The sequence below is a fragment of the Lampetra planeri genome, chromosome 9 (genome assembly GCF_965212315.1).
Source record: "Lampetra planeri chromosome 9, kcLamPlan1.2.h2, whole genome shotgun sequence".
In the NCBI taxonomy this organism is placed as follows: domain Eukaryota; kingdom Metazoa; phylum Chordata; class Hyperoartia; order Petromyzontiformes; family Petromyzontidae; genus Lampetra; species Lampetra planeri.
The window spans coordinates 5,137,665-5,155,246 of NC_136115.1; the positions used below are offsets into that span (position 1 = coordinate 5,137,665).

A 17,582-nucleotide genomic window follows, 5' to 3' on the forward strand; every position below is an offset into this window, starting at 1 on the left:
TCACGGTCAACACCCAGTGACGATTATTTGAACCGGTCCTGGTCCTCCCCCTAGGTCGACTCAGCCTCAATTGAGTGCCTGGTGCGGTGTGTAAACATGTCCACGAGGGAGTCCGGCCTTCATAGGTGCTGCTCGCTAACAGCACTTGCCCCTACAGTCTGTTACAGGCTACCCTGGTGGATCTTTGTGTGATTGTTGAACATTTTTCGCGAATCGTGATACTCGGATGTGCGGGGAATGACACCCCCAGTGCATTGACAGCCACTTTGGAGGAGGGGTTGGGATGCAGATAGAGACCCCGGTTCAGATTGAAGAGCCTCAATGAGCCGAGATGAATGCAGTGCAGGATATAATAGCAACGAATACATTTTGAAAAACGCACGTGGGCAAACGCACAATGGGGATGAGATAGAAGTTCATGGCTATGGCACCTTGACAGCGCCCTTGATGTCCCTGAATACACACGCGCAGACACACACAGACGAATATCCCCCCTGCACACGAGGAGGTGGGTGGCCAACACCACGCCCGGCCGCCTTTTTCACCCCCAGTGACGATGTTTACACATCGTTTACACATCGCCACTGGCTCCTCATTTGAGGCCGAGTCGACCTCGGGGAGGCCCAGGACCGCTTTGGGTACTCGTCACCGGTGTTGGTGGCCGTGAGCGGGGAACCGAACTCGGGCCGCCAGGTTCGTAGCGCTAACCGCTGCGCCACCGCTCCGTGTTACCCAAGACTCCAGCGGGCCTCGTGTTTGTTGTGGTTAAGTTAATGAAATGGACACGCGCGCCTGCCGGCGCGGCTACACTGGAACACGCGTTCACGAGATAACGCGAGGTGTCAGAGAGGGTGGAGGTGGGGAGGGGGGTGGACTTGGGGGATGGGGGGGGGTGCTCATTCACACACACACACGCTCACCCAGTCATCTCGAGGCCGACCGAAACTGAATTTATGGTTTCGGCCGAAAACGAAACCAGACCGAAAGTTAAAAATTGACTTTCGGCCGAAACTGAAAGTATGCCGAAAGAGGCCATTTGCCAACTTTCGGCGCCGAAACCGAATTTCGATCGGCCTCTACAGTCATCCACACACTCCTTCACAAATTCAGCCTGTAACAGACTGTCGTGGCAAGTGCTGTTAGCGAGCACCTATGAAGGCCGGCACGGCACACGAGGGGGGGGGGGGTGGTCAGGACCATACCCGGCCGTCTTTGTCTCCCCAGTGACGATGTTCACACACCGCCGAGTCGACCTAGGGGAGGCCCAGCACCGGTTCAGATAAGCGTCACCGATGTTGGCCGTGAACGGGAATCGAACTGGGGCCGCCGGGGATCGCGCTCACCGCTACACACTCTCACATCCTTGCACGCACACTTCAGATCATCCACTCACACACACGCTTCATCACCCACTCACCCTGTCACTCAACTCACTCAGTCCCTCGCCCACTCACTCCTTCACTCAATTCTATCCTGGTTACTCATCCTCACTCACTCACTCACGCATTCACCCACCATCTAGCCCACTCGCCCATTCATTCTCTCACCCACTCCCTCACGCCTTCACCCGCTCACCCTCTCATCCACTCACTCGCCATCTCACCCTTTCAGCCGTTCTCCCCCCGTCACTCACCCGATCACCCTGTCGCCCACTCACCCTGTCACCCACTCACCTCGTCTCTGACCCTTTCACCCACTCGCGCGGTGACTTGGAGCGGTGGATGCGGGTGGGGTCAGTGGAAAGAGCCACACGCCGTGGCGCTTGGCTGCTCTGATCATCACTAATTCACCCCTCCGTCTCGGGTGTAAAGCCTCCAACGCGGCGTTTTTTCCAGCGTCGGGGATTTGTTGGTCGTGTTTTATTTAACCCCCCCCCCTCTGCTGCTGTCGATCCCTCCCGGCGTTGAACACCGGTAACGTCGCTCGCGACACGACTTCGACAGAGGATGGAGATGCTGCGGCGTTAGCTTGCAGTGCGCAGGCGGTGCAACTGAACCGGGTCCCGCGGGCTGAAGGGGCTCTGTAGGGGCAGGAATTTAAGAGGGGCTCACCCCCGCTCCGCTCCCCCCCACCCACAAATTAATTAATTGTACCAGGACTCCTGGCAACCACCCACGCCACTTGTATGTATGTATTATATTATACTTCTTTCGCGCCGTACGTAACCAACCGTGCTAATCGGAGGTGCAAACAACCCCCACTTGACGGAGTCAGAGGACGCCTCGGTTTTAACAGAGTCAACGGGCTGGTAAATCGGTAGCAGGCGTTCTCTCGGCTTTAGCGTCATACTCCTCGTTGATTGAATATCAGACTTCGTGTTTGAGTTCACCACCCTTCAAAATATCAAGATTGTTTAGGTACAGGTTTAAACAAATATATAGTCATCAACTGTTCCGAAATGTCGGACGACACGAAATTGATGAGTTTGTACTCTTTATATTTTAGTCGATTATCGTCATAAATGGTGTGCAAATCTTAAGTTTACCCGCCCTTCCCGAACATCATTAAAAATGGTGTAATGTACTCATGAATTAGCTGTGTAAAACTTTATATATGGGTTTCTAAAGATATATATATACAGGTGGGAATTTGTGGATCTAGGGTGTGTGGGTATTCAGTCAAGAAATGTACCAGGCAGGTAAATGCCACCTTATATTAACGATTTTAGGTTCGTATGGTACAGTACTATATACACAGCATCATGTATTCGGAAGTTTAGGGATTCCAATGGGCCAAAAAGTCGAATCTTTAATTCAGTTTTGTTCTTACGTTTAGGTAATGAAGCTAATACAAATATAAATGTGCGCTGTTATAGTCGCGTTTTTCAAATTATAATAATGGGGTTTATTGGTCAAATATTCGAAGCGTGTGTGCTGTGAGTCATCACACTTTATAGTTGATGATGCACCGCAACTGATGACGCGCGCCCTCTACCGGCCACAGGCAGGATCAGGTCCATGTCAAAAGTGTTCCCATCAAGAGTTACGTTTCAGAGAAAATTAATTCACATCTTAAGCCTGTGGACAAGTCTTCCGGAAAAAGCAAGCGCTCATCTGGTTTCGTAATCAGATCTGAGGCTGGAGGGCTGAATGGGTGAGTTAAGGGGGGTTGAGTGTGTGACCACCGTGTCTTATCCAGGTGTTATGGGCTGCGTCGCTGCTACTATTTCAGCAGCATCGGTGCAGTGAAATCCATTGTTTGTGCTCTACTTACACGCTCATAAATATACGGCTGCCACTCACCTGATCGGCGCGGTGAAATACGGTGAAACAACCCCCAATGTCTGCACGAGTACAGCAGTGGTTTGTCAAAAGGGCTGTTGCTGTTTCTTGTGCAGCAAAATAAACAATTCTGTTTGGCGTCTGAAATTAGTTTAAAGGCCGTCTCTGGTGTAGGCCAATCCGTTTCGAACACAGCGCGTACATATACTGTCAGCGCATGCGAATAGGTTTTCCACATTTTTTCTGGTAACAAAACAGGTGTTAAGATGTTAAAACACCAAACTGGACCCTTTTAGAAGGAATCATCTCTGCGTTAACCACAATACTTGTGGTCAGAATGCAAACAAAAAAACGTACTCTGATAACATATAAACTGATTGGTCCACACCAGAGACAGCTTTCTTTTGAGCCTAGTCTCAAAACGGTGTTAGACCAGAGGACGCCAATCTCAAGAGACAGTGTGTCAAGTCGCCATTGCACATGCACACTGGGTTTGAAACTGCTTCTAGATTTGAAGCTTTCGTGACTGCAAGGATTCATATTCTTAGGTTTTTGTCGGTAAAGTCACGTAGGTAAAAATTTGTAATTAATAAAAGTAAAATAAAAATTAAATAAAAATCACGACGTTTCGGAGGCAATACAAGCTTCCGTCTTCAGGTGGAACCGTCACAGCACGATAGCTGTATCAAGTGAGAGAAATTCCAAGAAAACAGTCCTTGTATATATACCAGAGGTGGGACAAAGTCATTGTTATGCAAGTCCAAGTCGAGTCGCAAGTCATCAAATTCATGACTCGAGTCTGACTCGAGTCCAAGTCACATGACTCGAGTCCACATCTCATAGGTGGGACAAAGTCATTGTTATGCAAGTCCAAGTCGAGTCGCAAGTCATCAAATTCATGACTCGAGTCTGACTCGAGTCCAAGTCACATGACTCGAGTCCACACCTCTGATATATACTGGTTGAGGGTAGGAGGAGCCAAGGTAGGCCCTGAATGTTATTTTTTTGTGAGGTTCGGTGCGGCTGAAGCACGCTGTTATTTTACTTGTATTAATTGATTTATTAGTCATTTGAATTGTTTACCTACGTGACTTTACCGAAAAAACCTAAGAATTTGAAACTGTACATTTCGATTTAAAGCTTTCGTGACTGCAGGGATTCATCTTCTTGGTTCTTTCGGTAAAGTCGTCACGTAGAAGGGAAGTAATAAAATAATAAAAATGAAACATAATAAAATAATTCTCACGACGTTTCGGCCACAACGCAAGCAGCCGTCCTCAGACGCTGTCTCCCCGACAGACCTGTTCTTCACCTGAGGACGGCTGCTTGCGTTGTGGCCGAAACGTCGTGAGAATTATTTTATTATGTTTTATTTTTATTATTTGATTACTTCCATTCTACGTGCCTTTACCGAAAGAACCAAGAAAATGAATTTGAAACTGCTCCCTACCTTTCCCCCACCACCTGCCCAACCTCCCCACGTGGCAGACTACGTGTGGGTGTCGTGCTTCCCGAACACCATCACGGCGACCGTGCTCGAATGCCCCTTCGGCTGGACGCTCGAGACGCTGCTGCTGGGCGGAGTTTGCCTCAACGGGGTCAGCAACCAGGGCTTCTACAAGTTCGTCATCCCCGACCTCACTCCCAGCGACTTCAGCTACTGCGGCACCCAGACGCAGGTCCACGCCCGCCCGCCCGCTCACTCGCTCGGCACACTCCGCTCACTGGTCAGGGCCGGTAGCCTGACTTAGCGTGGGGGGGCAGGGGGGTGGCTTGATCCCACCCCCCCCCCGCTGCCCGACCCTCCCCCTTGCCCCCCCCCCCACCCTTGGGGCCAGAGCTACGAGTTTGGGGGGCACCCCTTGAGAACCACCGTGAGATATCTTTCCAGCAACAGTGTAAAAAGAACAACTTGTACTCTTTGGTTTTTTTGGTAAAGTCACGTAGGTAGAAACAAAATGAAACAATAAATAATAAATCACGACGTTTCGATCGCAACACAAGTGGTCGTCCTCAGGCGGAAATAGATAATCCAGCAGTGGAACTGCTGAACCGGCGAGTTGCGATCGAAACGTCGTGATATATTATTTATTGTTTTATTTTCTTTTTTTACCTACGTGACTTTACCGAATGAACCAAAGAGTATGGATTCCTGCAGTAAGAACAACTTGTGTAAAAGAGCAATAATTTATTTTTATCAAAATGCTTTCATTTAAGTTCCACATTTTTATTGTTACTTAAATGGAGGAGTAAAGTAATATTGCAAAGAGGTACGAAATGCAGTCGTAGTGGCTGCATTTTTGCGAAGACAAGGCACCCCTACAGCGTTAAATGTTCGAGACCGTGAGCATGACGATGTGATCAGGCAAGAGGAGGCGGCGATATCCAATAGCCTAGGTACGACCGTGCGAGACAAATGAAATATTGGGGGCGGGGCACCACCTGACCGATTGCCGCATCTCCTGAGCTGATAATGTAGTAACGACGTCTCTGGTCAGGGCAGAAACTCATTGCCAGCCGAGGAACGCTGGGAATCTATTGGTGTGATAGGGTAAGGGAACTTGGAAGTGCAGCTTAGAACGTGGCAAGAAAGCGTTGCAGGCGAAAGGTGTTTGTTGATGGGTGGTGGAGGAGGGCAGGTTTCATCGACAGGTGTTTATTGGCGTGGTACCCCAGAGGTCAGTGACTGAGAGGGATGGCCTAACCCAGGGAACGGAAACTAAAATGACAAAATAGGCATTATTTTCTAATTGGGTAAAACAAACTCAATATTTCAAGAGCCGCGACGCACGTGTCTGCGAGACGGTGGTCCTTCGTCAACAACGTCACGAAGCAGCCGCACGCGGCCCCTGGCCTCACCTAAGCTCACGTCACACGGTGGGAAACGTTGAAACCCAGGTGTCGACTGAGCGATCTGGCAGAAGGAAGGGAGAGATGGCCACCGCGCCCTTCTGTCATTCGTTCCAATTCATTTCGCTCCGCGTTGTCTCACGAGGAGTGCACGTGTGCTCCCCGCTCAGCTGGTGAACCAGCACGGCACGCCGACCTACGTCTTCACGAACTGGATCACCTCCAGAGACCAGGGTGCCGGTGTGCGCTTCCAGCCCGTCAACTACACGTTCAGCTGCAGCTACAAGGCTCGCTACACCATGGAGACGGCCGCCTTCGACCAGAGGCAAGGAATGCCCCACGTCCGGGCCATGGCTGGTCACGCCGCCGCTGTGCTGGTTACACCGCGGTGGCGAGATGTTCACTTTTCTAAAGGGGCCTCCGGTTTTTCCCTCCACATTTAGAATCGACGCGCGTTTGAGAGTATTTGGCTGCGATACGTTTCCCCGTGATAAGCCCTTTCGTTGACCTATCATTTGTGGCCAGGTCGATTTTGAAAAAGAGCTATAGTGCTCAGTGGGTCTCACCTGGACAAATACAAAAAAAGTTAGTATGTCCATGCCGTGCTCTCTGAGACGAGAATGCGAATGTGTAGAAATGTTTTCAAATAATAATGAACACTCCTTTGTCATAATTGTTTTTGTACCCTTCTATCTGGCAACAAAACTGACACCTTTTTTGCAAGGAGTCATGTTTACATAGACCACAATACCTGCAGTCATAATGCAAACAAAAAACATAACTCTGATAATGTGCACTGTCCTTAAGGTTGATTGGTCCACACCCGAGACAGCTTCCCTTAGAGCCTAGCCTCACATGGGTTGGACCAGATGACGCCTTTTGGCGTCATCCTTGTAAAAAAAGGTGTCAGTTTTGTTGCCAGATAGAAGGGTAAAAAACCAATTATCATATTTTTACTGGCAAATGAGGTTCCAATGGTGTAAACTCCTTTGTCAGGCTGTCGCTGGTTGAAAGCCCTCCTCGTGCCGCGTCGGTCGTGGGCGATTCTTTGACCATTCTCCGCCACACCAGTCAGTGCTGGTTGATGAAGGAGGGCGAGGGGATTGGGACGGGCTCAGATATCACTCTCCATCGATGTGAGCTGCGAAAACCATTATTTCCCTTCTACGTGACTTTACCGAAAGAACCAAGAATATGAATCCCTGCAGTCACGAAAGCTTTAAATCGAAATTTTATGATGTTTTATTTTTATTATTTTATTATTTCCCTTCTACGTGACTTTACCGAAAGAACCAAGAATATGAATCCCTGCAGTCACGAAAGCTTTAAATCGAAATTTTATGATGTTTTATTTTTATTATTTTATTATTTCCCTTCTACGTGACTTTACCGAAAGAACCAAGAATATGAATCCCTGCAGTCACGAAAGCTTTACATCGAAATTTTATGATGTTTTATTTTTATTATTTTATTATTTCCCTTCTACGTGACTTTACCGAAAGAACCAAGAATATGAATCCCTGCAGTCACGAAAGCTTTAAATCGAAATTTTATGATGTTTTATTTTTATTATTTTATTATTTCCCTTCTACGTGACTTTACCGAAAGAACCAAGAAGATGAATCCCTGCAGTCACGAAAGCTTTAAATCGAAAAGGTATGCATGTGTGAAGTTCACAAGTGTAAAATATCTTCTTGGTTCTTTCGGCAAAGTCACATAGAATGGAAATAATAAAATAAAATAAAAAAGTTTTATTTTATGATTATTTTTTTATTTCATTATTTACATTCTACGCGACTTTACCGAAAGAACCAAGAAGATGAATCCCTGCAGTCACGAAACCTTTAAATCGAAATTTAACTGCGAAAACCAATTCAGGTTCGCGCAGTGTTGCGGACCACTGCGCCACCAATCCACCTTTGAAGCGTAATGTAGATATTTCAATGACGATGATGAGGCTGTGGTCTGAGCCTCAGTAGATTTAGCACAGTGGGGCCAACTCTTGCTGGCACGTTGGAGGACCAGTGTGTGACATTGACACGTGGACTCAGAAACACTACGTTCAGTTCTCTGCATGGACCCAGAACGACATTTTATTTCAGTTGATGTTTCATTTTTCATTGCCTGTTAACGTTAACCATTAGTGCAGGTTGGTTGTATTCATGTTGAACTTCTTTCGCACCGTATGTAGCCAACCGTGCTAATATGAGGTGCGGGGGAGGACAACAAACTGAACACAAAAAGCAGTTCTAATGAAATGAGTTTTCAATCTAGATGATTTTAAAGTGCATAGCTCCACCAGCTTCCTAATATCGGAAGGAAGAGCGTTCCAGACGGCCGCGGAAGTGCATCGGAAAATGCACGATCCAGTGACCGTCTCTGTTCGATGGTTCGCAGCCAAAAGCCGCTGTGAGGATGACCGGAGTTCGCGTGATGGTTTATGCTCCTTAACGATCGGCGAGCACTTTGTGTGTAATGAGTTCGATCTCATGATTTACTCGTTCGGCTACCGGACGCTAATGCAGCTCTGTTGACACGGGCCCTGGAACAAGGAATGAAATGGGGGGGCCCTCTGTTCAATTCCATTGAGCTTAAGGATCTGGGCCCTTCTGGCCCGTGGGCCACGGTGCAGTTGCACCGCCTGCGCACTTTGATGAGCCATGCCACCGACTGTAACCCACGCTCACACTGCCACGCGATCCTCTGCCGTTTTCAGCGTTGCGACAATATTCGTCAAGAACGGCAGCTGGGGATCCTTTGAGAGTCAGCTGTCTATGAACATCTTTTCTGTGAGTGTCTGCACGTGCACACGCACTCTGGCAGCCTTTATGGTATCGGGGTGCCACGGTGGCGATAAGTTGTCTCCCTCGCCTGGTATACAGGAGGTCGTGGGTTCAACCCCGACCTTGGCGCCTGCATATTTGGAGTTTGCGTGTTCTCCCCTGGATTTTTCTGCGGGAATTCCAGTTTTCCCCTCCACATTTAGACTCAACATCACGCGTTTAGAGTATTTCGCTGCTATATATTTCCACACGACGATAAGCCCGCTTCGTTGAGCTGTCCTTTGTGGCCAGGTCGCTTTCCGATAAAGAACTATGAAGCTCAGTGGGCCTTACCTGGTAAAATATTCATACAAATTTAGAGGCCCCAAAAAAATAGACATTCTCCAAAAAGCGTGATATGGGCCCTATAATGGGACGTTGGGCCAGTACATCTGTCCACTGTGATAATGGGGTTCCACTGCAAATGTATTATTCAGGCAATTGAACAAGTCACTGCCACATACCAATTGCTTCCGATATTTGTCTTACCATAAAGTCTGCCACACCACACGTTTATACTGCGCTCGTACAAAACTATGGATTGTTTCACGTAGAATATTCACAAACTACTTCGTCGTCGTGTGTGCTGAGCTTCTTTAACGTGCAGCGGGTTAAAACGCCGTGAAGTTTAAAGTCACTCTCTAGTTAGAACCTCGATTATCTGATTGCAAACTTAGATTTCTTGTCGGTGTACGAGGCGCGTGCACTCCACGTGGTCCCTGCTGTGTGTTTACGAATTTCTGCACCGTGGAGTGAACAGCGTCGCTCACATTTCGTTTATTTTTCTCTTCTTTCCTTCTTTTTTTCCACTCTCTTTTTCCTTAAGGGTCCTACGGATAACGGACGCGTTCGGATAATCGAGGTTCGGAAAACTTTGACGTTATGACCGCGAATTTTGAGGCCAATGCATGAGGCTGCGGTGGCTATCGTGTTTTGTGGTTCCCTGCATCGTTTTGAATGTTGGGGTAATGAAGCCCCTTTAAATTTAGAATGGAAATTGATTGTCATTTTTGTAAGGGCACTGACGATAATGAATTGAGGTGTGCTGTCAATTGAGTCGCTCATTTGCATGGTTTGCGTGTGTACCGCATTTCAAACAATGACGTGACCGTTTTTCTTTAACACCGTAAGGTAAAACGCTTGAAACGTTACAGTAGAAATAAGATCGCATTCCTAAATCCTAAAGAAACGGCCCTTTAACAGCTTTTAGCTCACCAGCATGTCAGTTCACCAGCGTTCACCAGCATTGGTTCAAGCAAGCTTGACTCTGCTGATGATCCACTCGGATTTGCTGGCACTGAATCAATGCTGCTGAAGTCATTCGCTCCCAGAAGGCCGTGTGGCTCGATGGGCTGTGTACATAATACTTTTATTTTTAGTTTCACGTGGAGAGACGAGACGTATGGAGGAGGCGCGTTGTCCGCTTATCTCCTTTCTAACGTCTTTATTACGTTCGTACACTCCGTAAGATAGCCCCAGTAGCGTATTTTCACGAACGTGTCATTTCCAGCAAAAAAATAACACAGCCACGTTAGTGGAAAAGTCTCGTGGCACGAGAATTAAGGCTTCGGTTTACGTGCGTGTGTGCGTGTGTGTGCGTGTGCGTGCTTGTGTGTGCGCGTGTGTGTGCGTGTGTGTGCGCGTGTGTGCGTGTGTATGCGCGTGTGTGTGCGTGTGTGTGCGTGTGTGTGCGTGTGTGTGCGCGTGTGTGTGCGCGTGTGTGCGTGTGTGTGTATGTGTGTGTGTGCGTGCACGTGTGTGTGCGCGCGTGTGTGCGTGTGTGTGTGCTTGTGTGTGCGCGTGTGTGTGCGTGTGCGTGCGTGTGCGTGCGTGTGTGTGCGCGTGTGTGCGTGCGTGTGTGTATGTGTGTGCGTGCGTGTGTGTGTGTGCGCGTGTGTGCGTGTGCGTCCGTGTGCGTGCGTGCGTACGCAGAACTCCAAGTTCTCGGTGCTGAAGCCGGCTCCGTTCATCGTCGACGCCACGGACATCGGCTCCACCGTCTTCATCGGCATCGAAGCCAAGGGGCTGAGCCGCCGGTGCGGGAAACCCTCGCTGGTCCTCGGCAGCAGCCTCCTCCTCCTCCTCCTCGCACGGCCAAGCTGAGCCTCTTGCCTCCTCCCAGTCGCTCTGCTGAGATGTGGCTCCCACACCCCCTCCCCACCCGTCCCCACCGATGCCACAGATGAACTCACGCACAGGGAGGGAAGGTTGCCTCCTGTGTTGAATACCAACGTGTGAGAGGAGCCCCTACGCCGATTCGCCAACAGGGGGGGGGGGGAGCGGTGGTGATGGTTGGCCTCTGTGTCTTGGCACTACCGTGGCAAGGGCGGGGTGAGGCGATGTGGTGCAGCCAGGGGCTCCTGATAGGGGTGTACCGTGGCCGACTGAGTAGCTGCAATGCGGCGTTCTTCGTTGCAAGGATCGTGGGGCCACGGGCGGTCCCTGGTGGCCTTTAGTGTAGCCCCGGACAATGCACGAAGAGTGAAAACGCCCTCCTCCCCCCGCCGTCATCATTGTGCCGTCATGCCCAACAATAGTTTCACACTGACGATGTCTTGTCGACGAAAGCGGCGCCCACCTTGGATAACGAGTGAAGGACGCTGCCGGGATGGGCTCGAAGCGAGCAGTGGCTGCTGGTGGCTTTAAACAATTTCGGTGGGGGGCGGTGCAGGCTCCGTAACACCAACGGGGGTGGGAGGGAGGGAGGGGGGGGTGCTTCCTCCAACTTCTCTCTTTATTTTGCTGTCTCTCTTGGTTCTCCGCGTCTATGTTGACTTTTGTGTCTCTTCCGCTGCCCCGTACATTGTTGTCATCAATAGTTGCATTGTCGGCACCCCTGGTCAGCCACGACGATCGCCCCCCCTTAGTCCCGAGACTGGTTCCTCCGTGGTCCTGACAACGGGATGTGTCTTTGGCAGATTTAAGATCGTGATCTCAAAGTGCTGGGCCACCCCTTCCACCAACAGCAACGGCAGCATGAGCCTGTCGCTCATTCACGCAGAGTGAGTCGATGCCAACCGCTTGTCTCAGTCGCAAGCTTCGTCCTCACCACTTGGGGCGTCTTCAAGCGGCTCTCTGCCACGTTGGTGCACGTGGCGACCACGGTGGCGAGATGTTAACTGCCTCTCCTCGTGTACAGGAGGTCGCGGGTTCGATCCCTTGACCCTGACGCACGTGTATTTGGAGCTTGCGGTGTCTCTTTCCACGTGGTCGTGTGAATTTTTCTCCGGGTCCTCCGGTTTTTTCCCCCGCCGCGTTTAGAAACGTGCGTTTAGAGCATTTGGCTGCTACTATAAATTCCCACGTGTGTGATATCGGCCACTTCGATGAGCTGTCACGTGTGGCCTGGCCGCCCTCTGTAAAATAGTTCATAGCTCAGTGGGCTTTACCTGGCATAAGAAAATAGTTTAGTGTCGTTCAAGAAACATGTCCGTTGAGAGGTTCATATTCTTGGTTCTTTCGATAAAGTCACGTAGAAGGGAAATAATAAAATACTATACATATAAAACAATTAAAATTATCACGACGTTTCGACTGCAACACAAGCAATCGTCATTAGGTGTGACATTCACAGCCCATCGGAGTAGCCTCTTGCTGTGGATTTCACACCTGATGATGATTGCTTGTGTTGCAGTCGAAACGTCGTGAAAATTTTTATTGTTTTATATTTATATTATTTTATTATTTCCCTTCTACGTGACTTTACCGAAAGAACCAAGAATATGAATCCCTGCAGTCACGAAAGCTTTAAATCGTTGAGAGGTTATTTATGAATGTTTTATTCGTCACGAATGTTTCACTAATTTAAAAGAACTCCATCACCATTTGTTTCGGGGGCACGTGTTTACGCGTCAGAGTTGCGTAACTTCACGTGAAAAAAAACACGGCTATTCTAGGCGGCTCTTCAAAAAAAACCGCGCACCCCGTAAACCACAAGTCTGCTCCTGCACACAGATGTCCCAGTGACAGCACCGTGGTGATCTTCGAGAACGGACACTCGCAGAAGTCGACGTTCCAGTTCAGCTCGTTCCGCTTCCGCGACGTGAGCGGCACGTCGCGCGTGTGGCTGCACTGCGAAGTGCGGCTCTGCGACAGCCACCGCGCCTCGTGCTCCAAGGCAAGGCCCACCGGCGACACGAGAGGGCCTCATTACAACCCCACGGCCACGTGGCCAACGACATCTCCTGCTCCACTCCCGACTCCCGCGGGCCAACCGCTGTCACGCCAATAAGTGACACGTCAACCGCTGTCACGGCAACCGCTGTCATGGCAACCGCTGTCACGCCAACCAGTGTCACGCCAACCGCTGTCACGCCAACCGCTGTCACGCCAACCAGTGTCACGCCAACCAGTGTCACGCTAACCAGTGTCACGCCAACCGCTGTCACGCCAACCGCTGTCACGCCAACCACTGTCACGCCAACCAGTGACACGCAAACCAGTGTCACGCCAACCGCTGTCACGCCAACCGCTGTCACGCCAATCGCTGTCACGCCAACCGGTGTCACGTCAACCGCTGTCACGCCAACCGCTGTCTCGCCAACCAGTGTCACGCCAACCGCTGTCACGCCAACCAGTGTCACGCCAACCAGTGACACGCCAACCAGTGTCACGCCAACCGCTGTCACGCCAACCGCTGTCACGCCAACCGCTGTCACGCCAACCGCTGTCACGCCAACCGGTGTCACGTCAACCGCTGTCACGCCAACCGCTGTCTCGCCAACCAGTGTCACGCCAACCGCTGTCACGCCAACCAGTGTCACGCCAACCGCTGTCACGCCAACCGCTGTCACGCCAACCGCTGTCACGCCAACCGCTGTCACGCCAACCAGTGTCACACCAACCGCTGTCATGCCAACCAGTGTCACGTCAACCGCTGTCACGCCAACCGCTGTCACGCCAACCGCTGTCACGCCAACCAGTGTCACGCCAACCGCTGTCACGCCAACCAGTGTCACGTCAACCGCTGTCACGCCAACCGCTGTCACGCCAACCGCTGTCACGCCAACCAGTGTCACGCCAACCGCTGTCACGCCAACCGCTGTCTCGCCAACCAGTGTCACGCCAACCGCTGTCACGCCAACCAGTGTCACGTCAACCGCTGTCACGCCAACCGCTGTCTCGCCAACCAGTGTCACGCCAACCGCTGTCACGCCAACCAGTGTCACGCCAACCAGTGTCACGCCAACTGCTGTCACGCCAACCGCTGTCACGCCTACCAGTGTCACGCCAACCGCTGTCACGCCAACCGCTGTCACGCCAACTGCTGTCACGCCAACCAGTGTCACGCCAACCGCTGTCACGTCAACCGCTGTCACGCCAACCAGTGTCACGCCAACCGCTGTCACGCCAACCGCTGTCACGCCAACCGCTGTCACGCCAACCGCTGTCACGCCAACCAGTGACACGCCAACCAGTGACACGCCAACCGCTGTCACGCCAACCAGTGTCACGCCAACCTTTGTCACGCCAACCGCTGTCACGCCAACCGCTGTCACGCCAACCAGTGACACGCCAACCAGTGTCACGCCAACCGCTGTCACGCCAACCAGTGTCACGCCAACTGCTGTCACGCCAACCGCTGTCACGCCAACCGTTGTCACGCCAACCGCTGTTACGTCAACCGCTGTCACGCCAACCAGTGTCACGCCAACCGCTGTCACGCCAACCAGTGTCACGCCAACCGCTGTCACGCCAACCGCTGTCACGCCAACCGCTGTCACGCCAACCGCTGTCACGCCAACCAGTGTCACGCCAACCGCTGTCACGCCAACCGCTGTCACGCCAACCAGTGTCACGCCAACCAGTGTCACGCCAACCGCTGTCACGCCAACCGCTGTCACGCCAACCAGTGTCATGCCAACCGCTGTCACGCCAACCAGTGTCACGCCAACCGCTGTCACGCCAACCGCTGTCACGCCAACCGCTGTCACGCCAACCAGTGTCACGCCAACCGCTGTCACGCCATCCGCTGTCACGCCAACCAGTGTCACGCCAACCGCTGTCACGCCAACCGCTGTCACGCCAACCGCTGTCACGCCAACCGCTGTCACGCTAACCAGTGTCACGCCAACCAGTGACACGTCAACGCCTGATGATACTATGTAGTTTATACTTTAGTTTTTTACGTGGTTATTTAGTTACTGCAGCTACATACTATTAACATCCCTTTATTAATGCTACCCCTATCCCCTCCCTCTGATGCTGCTAATCCTGCATAATGCACGGGCATAATATGACTTTGAAACCCCCCGCCTACCTCCTACGCATTTCACAAGTAGTACTAATCACATACCTGAATTTCCCATAAATATGCTAAATTCCTCTTGATATGCAAATTATTTTGTTAAGGCGCCCTTCCCCCCTTCCAACCCAGCTTAAATAGACGCTCCAAGCGTGGTGGTGTTTCATTCAGACGCTGTCTCCCCGACAGACTTGGTCTTCACCTGAGGACGGCTGCTTGCGTTGTGGCCGAAACGTCGTGAGAATTATATTTTATTATGTTTTATTTTTATTATTTTATTATTTCCCTTCTACGTGGCTTTACCGAAAGAACCAAGAAGACGTCAACGCCTGTTGTGCCAACCGCCGCGTGCCAACCCCCGTCGTTCATACCACTGTAGCGTCAACCGGTGTCGCTCCGACCGCTGTCGCGTCAACCGCTTGGGACCGACCAGTGCCATGCCAACCGCTGTCCCTGTCACGCCAACCATCGTTGGCCGCAGACCGAGCCAATCTGTGAACGCGTGCAATTTTGTTCATTTCGACAATGTCCAAAAGCGAGAGGGCGTGAGGTCAACGATTTGCGGAGCAGGTGGCAGACTGACCCGGTCGTCACGTTTCAGTCCAACACGTGTTCTGCTCCTGACAAAAACTTACACTTCTTCGTTTTAGATTTCGTTATTTACTTTCCTTATAATATATATTTATGGCACCACTTCCCCTCTCAAAGAATGCTTTCACATGTCGCCTCAGGTGGATAAGTAGTATTCTACTGCTTGCGGTGGAAAACAATTTTATATCTTAACATGCGGTCACTGAATCCGCCTTGACTGCAAATCTACGCGCAGTCGTAAATCACAAAGGTTTTTTTTTGCACTCTTTTTCGACAGTAATTATTATTTTTTTACTTCTTGGCGGTCGCAGTGCTCGGTCGGGCTCGTGCGCCGCTATGTATAAACGTGGCCACCGCAGATAGTCGACCGGCGTGTCCCGCGTCGCTGGGTAAAGTGTGGGTCCTCCCATCCCATCCAAACGGTTTGGCTGAGCGTGGAAGAGTAGGCCAAATATACCGTCTAAGAGCAAGGGGTGGCCAAGAGCCAAAAAGTACCCTTGAGTTCTGTAAAGAGCCAAGTATATATGGAGTGTCGGATTAAGCTAGTGCGGGGCCTGTAGCATTTGTTCTAAAGGTGCCCTAAATATAAAAAACACGTAAATATTAAAACACAAATTTTTAACTTGCATAGAAAAGTTATTATATTGTTTCATTTGCTATTCATCCAGATAATACGACAAATCGCTAACCTTAAACACCCAGTCGTTCATAAACGTTGAAGGCAGTATAGTACTATAGTAATAGAGCAAGTGCACAATCACTGAACCGGAATTGATAGCTTGAAAGCATTTAGCGCTGGGCCCTTGAAAGTGCGGGGCCCGTAGTATATGTAGCTACTTTTGCTACGAGGATAATCCGGCACTGTATATATGTGTAGATGTATTTTGAAAGTTTTCAGCACAGCACGGGAGACATTCGTTATTCTCTGCTACTGTGATCGTGCGTTCTACGTTACGTCCCTTCGATAGAGCCGCGTGTGGTAGATTAAGAAGCCGCATGCAGCTCGCGAGATGCCAGTTGGCCACCACTGGGTCTCTCTAGAGCTGCCCCTCGTGGAGGATCTTCTGCCAGCAGTGGCCTTGGCGAGAAATTGCAGGGCTGCAGCTTTATCTTTGTTACACACTGCGCACAATACCTCGCTGGTTTTGTCAAAGAGCAGCAACCATCACGCGAGCTCCGGTCATCCTCCCAGCAGCGGCTTTGGCCTGGCCATGGCCTGGTCATCGAACAAAGACGGTCACTGCATCGCAGCACTTTCAGATGCGCTTCTGCGGTCGTCTGGAACGCTCTTCCTTCCGATATTAGGAAGCCACTGGAGCTATGCACTTTAAAATAATCTAGATTGCAAGCTTATTCCTTTAAAACTTCGTTTTTTGTTTAGTTTGGTGTCCTTTCCCCGCACCTCCGATTAGCGTGGCTGGCTACGTGCGATGCGAATGACGTTCAACATGCACACATGCATAACGTTCGCTCGGAAGATCGTTTTCGATTGGGAAAACCCGTCAGCCGAGGCTGCAGCCTCCAAATCTGTGTTCCATGCATCTGCTGAGGTCCGATTGACCCGCGGTCGTCTCTCTCTCTCTCTGCACCGCAGAGTTCATGCTCCTCTCGGCAAATGAGGATTGAAACCGCGGAGGACAACATGGGCACGCTCACGCAGGAGTTCCAACTTAAACGTAAGTTGCACCCTCCACACGCAATAAGACAACAACAATAACAACCTTCACAAAAAAAACCCTCATAGCTTACGAAGGCTGTTTGGGAAGGAACCGTTTAGCGGCACGGCACACGCAGGCCAAGTGTGGCAATCTTTATTTACCCAGTGCTGATGTTTTCTTTTTTACACCGCACCAA

The 17,582-nt window shown here is 50.6% G+C and overlaps 1 protein-coding gene across 1 annotated transcript in view; it reads left to right on the forward strand.

Moving 5' to 3' along the window:
- The window catches only part of TECTB (tectorin beta), a 19,447-nt gene extending 5,149 nt beyond the window's left edge, over positions 1-14,298 (forward strand). The window contains exons 2-8 of the mRNA XM_078597785.1: positions 4,710-4,900; positions 6,254-6,396; positions 8,788-8,860; positions 10,826-10,929; positions 11,812-11,895; positions 12,848-13,010; positions 13,621-14,298. Of these exons, the coding sequence (XP_078453911.1) occupies positions 4,710-4,900; positions 6,254-6,396; positions 8,788-8,860; positions 10,826-10,929; positions 11,812-11,895; positions 12,848-13,010; positions 13,621-14,298 (1,436 nt within the window). The remainder of the gene's footprint in view (positions 1-4,709; positions 4,901-6,253; positions 6,397-8,787; positions 8,861-10,825; positions 10,930-11,811; positions 11,896-12,847; positions 13,011-13,620) is intronic.
- Positions 14,299-17,582: the final 3,284 nt, after the last annotated feature.